Genomic DNA, 4,516 nt, shown 5'->3' with positions numbered 1-4,516 from the left:
AGCGTCTACCCCCTGGTGGTCAGTGCGTGTCATAGCTACCGGTCGAAAGGTCGCTTAGGCTTTAATATATATATAGATGGTTTATGACAGGAATGACTCATTAGTCCTCTTTTGTAGCTAAGGCAGTGGTTCTCAACCTTCCTAATGCCGCGGCCCTTTAATACAGTTCCTCATGTTGTGGTGACCCCCAACCATAACATTATTTTTGTTGCTACTTCATAACTGTAATTTTGCTACTGTTATGAATCGTAATGTAAATATCTGATATGCAGGATGTATTTTCATTGTTACAAATTGAACATAATTAAAGCATAGTGATTAATCACAAAAACAATATGTAATTATATATGTGTTTCCCTATGGTCTTAGGCGACCCCTGTGAAAGGGTCATTCGACCCTCAAAGGGGTCATGACCCACAGGTTGAGAACCGCTGGTCTAGCTGGAAGGGGAAGGCTGAGGTCTGGGCTGAGAGGAACTGGTTTATGTCAGAGTGGGACAGGGTAGTCTTGGAAATATAATGAATTCTAAATTGAAAGTAGAGAAAAAAATATCGTAACATTTTGATTTTATTGCTTCTGGACCTTGAAAATGCTCTACATTGAATACACCAGCCTATTTTATGGGCTCAAATATAACTTGATTGAGCTAACTTACATTATATGTTATTTTCTCTTATTCTAAGTTTGCCCTTGGTTTGAGTTTTTGAAGATTTTAGCAGAGACCATCATGGGAAATTTTTTGAAAACAGATTAAAATCTGAAATTAAAATAATAGGAGCTCAGGATGAGTAAGAGCAGTGAACCATAAAATAAACCAAATGTCAGATAAATTAAATTATAACTATATTAAATTCTGACTTGGAACAAAGATTATCCAGAAAAGGGAATTGTAAGAGAAGCAGAAACACTGAGCAATTCACAAAGACTCCAAATGTCAGTGTCTTCGCTGTCTGGGCAGCCTTTGGCTTATTGGTAATGTGTGCCTAGCCTTGCACTTGACTCTGGGCCCGGGAGATCTTGTTATGTCTCGATTTGACCATCAGATCATTTTGCTGAATTTATACAACATCTCAAATATTAATGGATTCTTTGTAAGTCAGGACAGAATGTTCCACAGCAAAACAATGTCAGTAAGTGGTCCTTTTCCATGATAGACCTAAAATAGTGTACCTAACCAAGAATGTACCTGAGGCCTTCTCTCCCTGAACCTAACTTTGGAAAGCTGGGTTAGAGTGAGTGATAGTGGTGACAGCACTGAATTGGAGATTCTAGTAGCTGGACATGTGTAGTTGTTTCACACACATTTGTATGCAGGATGAGGAGAGAGGACAGAACTGGGAGGAGAGGGGCTGTGCCCAGGGCTTTGGGTACATGACTGCCCATTAATTACTTCTAAGCCTGGCTGTTAGAAGTCACGGACAGCCATCCCGATTGAACATGACAAGAGATTTCATTCTACTACAGGGCAGATTGTATCAATATCAACTAAGTCAGGTGGCCATGTTTTTTATTTTGTCCTTGCAGTTTTTCCTGTTCTTAGAGATGTATCAGGAAGAAAATGAGTTGATTTATTTCCATTTCAGTGTTTCACATTTACTCTTCAGTGTTTCTTCTCTGAGTAAAACATTTCTCATCTGAATTTTTGTTTTCTTTGAAAGGATAAGTTGTTTATCTCCCTGTTTATCAACATTTATTTTAACTGAGGAATTCCACTCATCTATAAAAATAAATATGCTTCATTTGGGTTAATAAAAGTGGTTTATCTTATAGGGTAACATTAATCAAACGTGGTACTATATCCCTGTTTGGAAATGATATTTCCCCAATTGTAATGGATGTAGAATTTCATACTAAGGATCGTCTCCGATTCAAGGTAAGTATAACTGATAGTCTGTATTTATCATGAATACAAACCTTGTTAATTGGAAGTTTTAAATGTCATAACATTATTTGATTGAGTACCTCACATAATATCTTGTTTTGGAGGTAACTACAATTTACTCTTTCACTTATTTGTAGCATTGCAATTAGATCATTTAAAAAATTAATACACTCTTTATTCTATTTAACTTGTTTTAGATTTATGATCCTAATAATAAACGATTTGAAGTTCCACTAACTATTGAATCTTCCTCAAATGTGTCTTTTGAACCCAACTATGATGTTGAATTTATAAATGATACAGCCCTTCAATTCAGAGTAATAAGAAAGAAGACAAGAACCGTATTGTAAGTACTACTCACATGAATATGCTCTTAGTTTTGTTCCCAGAAACAATGCATGGAAAAGTTATGGAGGATATGGGATTAACAAGCTGAGAATATTAGAAATATGAAGTTTAACTTAAAGCTATGTTTTAGGGTAAGATAGGGTAGGAAAATATTCATGTAGCCTCCTGTTAAATTATGTATTCAGAATTAAATTATGAGGAATTGAATTATAAACTACTTACAGCATTAAAATTCTGTGTTCCCTTTCAAAATTGAATTTAGTTGGACTGGTACATGGTACACATTCTGTTAATATCAGCTGTTATAATTTTTACTGGTTTTACTATTCATCAGCGGTGTTATTTTTGAGCATTATGATAATAAAAACACAGGCTTACTAATCTAAAGTAATATTAGTAATTTTTTATTGACTTGGGGCTTGTCATTTTTATGCAAAATAATATAGTGCCAATTTTTGCTTTGAATTTCTAGGTATATCTATGTCATCCTGACCATTCACTTCCTTTTAATATATACTGGCCTTGAATTAACACAAATTGTAATGTGTATACCTATGCAGAAAGTAAAGCTATCCATGGTTCAATAACTCAGATGATCAGCTTCTGGTTCTAATAGTGCTGCAGCTTTCAATGTTTATGCTGCCCACTTAGCCGTTTTTATTCTATGAGGTCATGCTGAGTTCCTAAGTGTGGTGGATTTTAAACGACCACAAATATTTTCCATGTCCTCCTGGTCAAGAGATGAAGTCTGTTTCCTCACCTCTTGATTCTGGGCTGGTCCTGTTTATGCTTTGATCAATAGAATGCAAAAGAAATGACATGTGACTTCCAAGATCTGGCCTCAAGAGGCCTTACACCCTCTTGAACCATTTTTAGCATCATGTGATAAAAGTCTACATAGAAAGGGAGGCCCAGACATTTCACTTAGTCCAGCCATTCCAGGTGAGTCCCTGTCTTGTGAGTGAGACCTTCGTATGCCATCCAACCACAGCTAAGCTGACAGCTGTTTCCTTTCTGACCACAAGGTGTACCAATCCCAATTTATGTCTATATTAGAGGTAAGACCAGAATCATTGCCTACTAAAGGTTTACACTAAATTTTGGAGTGGTTATGTAGAAATTGATAACTAGGAAAATTTGTTACAGTGGCACTCCCTAGAAATCTTCTGTCATTGGTAACAAAAACATAAATCATTTGTTGTTCATTGGCTTTAGGACCCAATGACAAGCAGAGGCTGGAAAATGGTGAAGAGGCTGGTGGGATGGTGAACAAACTATAAATAGAAGCTGAAAGGATGGTTACCCATGTTGCTTATATCTGCCTACAATAATTTGGAAGTTAGAAAATGTATCTAATGAACTTGTGTATCTGACACAGGAGATTTCCAGGCATAATTTTGAAAATATTAATTGACCACTTTTAACTGTGCATAATGTCATAGGAAGGAGAAATAAATTAAACAGGAAACCATACAGATTTTAAGCAGAATTTAGAAAAAACAAACAAAACATCAAGAGCTTTTGGATCTGTTGATTGGAATATGAAATTCCTTCTGATTCTCAGTCCCTCCAGATAGCAAAAAATTCCCAAAGATAGAAATGGTCTTAGGTAAAGATTGACAAGTGTGTGACTATAAAGCCTTTTTTGAGACTATGGAAAGATTTGGTATTGTGCCTGATAGACCCTCTCAACTAGATAAAAGTGTCTCTCACAATCTTAAAAGCATTTTCTCGCAGTGCTTTGGCCACAATAAAAGGGGTTTTTTCTCAAAAAGACCCATAAATATGGCTTTTGGGGTATAAATCATATTTATAGAAAACCCACAAAGTTTTTAAGGGCATTGTATCAGTGTGGGCTGGAAGAGTCAGAGACTGCTCAATATGAAAAAATACCTCTGATGCTGTACTTTCCATGGCCAGTAAATAGAATTAGCTACTAGCCGTTTTTTATGATGAAGGCGGGACCTCTCAAAGCATGAAACCAGAACCCTGAGGGGGTCCTAAGAGTCACAGAACAACAAATTAGGAACCAATTCTTTTTTTTTTAATTAAATCTTTATTGTTCAGATTATTACATTTGTTCCTCTTTTTCCCCCCCATAACTCCCCTCCTGCCAGTTCCCACCCCACCCTCCGCCCTCACTCCCCACCCACTGTCCTCATCCATAGGTGCACGATTTTTGTCCAGTCTCTTCCCGCATCTCCCACACCCCTTTCCCCCCCAAGAATAGTCAGTCCATTCCCTTTCTATGTCCCTGATTCTATTATAATCACCAGTTCATTCTGT

The 4,516-nt window shown here is 36.7% G+C and overlaps 1 protein-coding gene across 1 annotated transcript in view; it reads left to right on the top strand.

Annotated features, from left to right (window-relative positions):
- The window catches only part of LOC102254846 (sucrase-isomaltase, intestinal), an 81,777-nt gene that overhangs the window by 4,784 nt on the left and 72,477 nt on the right, over positions 1 to 4,516 (top strand). Inside the window, exons 3-4 of the mRNA XM_005881677.2 lie at positions 1,771 to 1,873; positions 2,080 to 2,228. Of these exons, the coding sequence (XP_005881739.2) occupies positions 1,771 to 1,873; positions 2,080 to 2,228 (252 nt within the window). The remainder of the gene's footprint in view (positions 1 to 1,770; positions 1,874 to 2,079; positions 2,229 to 4,516) is intronic.

Source organism: Myotis brandtii, unplaced genomic scaffold (genome assembly GCF_000412655.1).
Source record: "Myotis brandtii unplaced genomic scaffold, ASM41265v1 scaffold686, whole genome shotgun sequence".
NCBI lineage: Eukaryota > Metazoa > Chordata > Mammalia > Chiroptera > Vespertilionidae > Myotis > Myotis brandtii.
The sequence above is the reverse complement of the archived record's forward strand: the minus strand, read 5'-3'. Positions and strand labels throughout refer to the sequence as shown.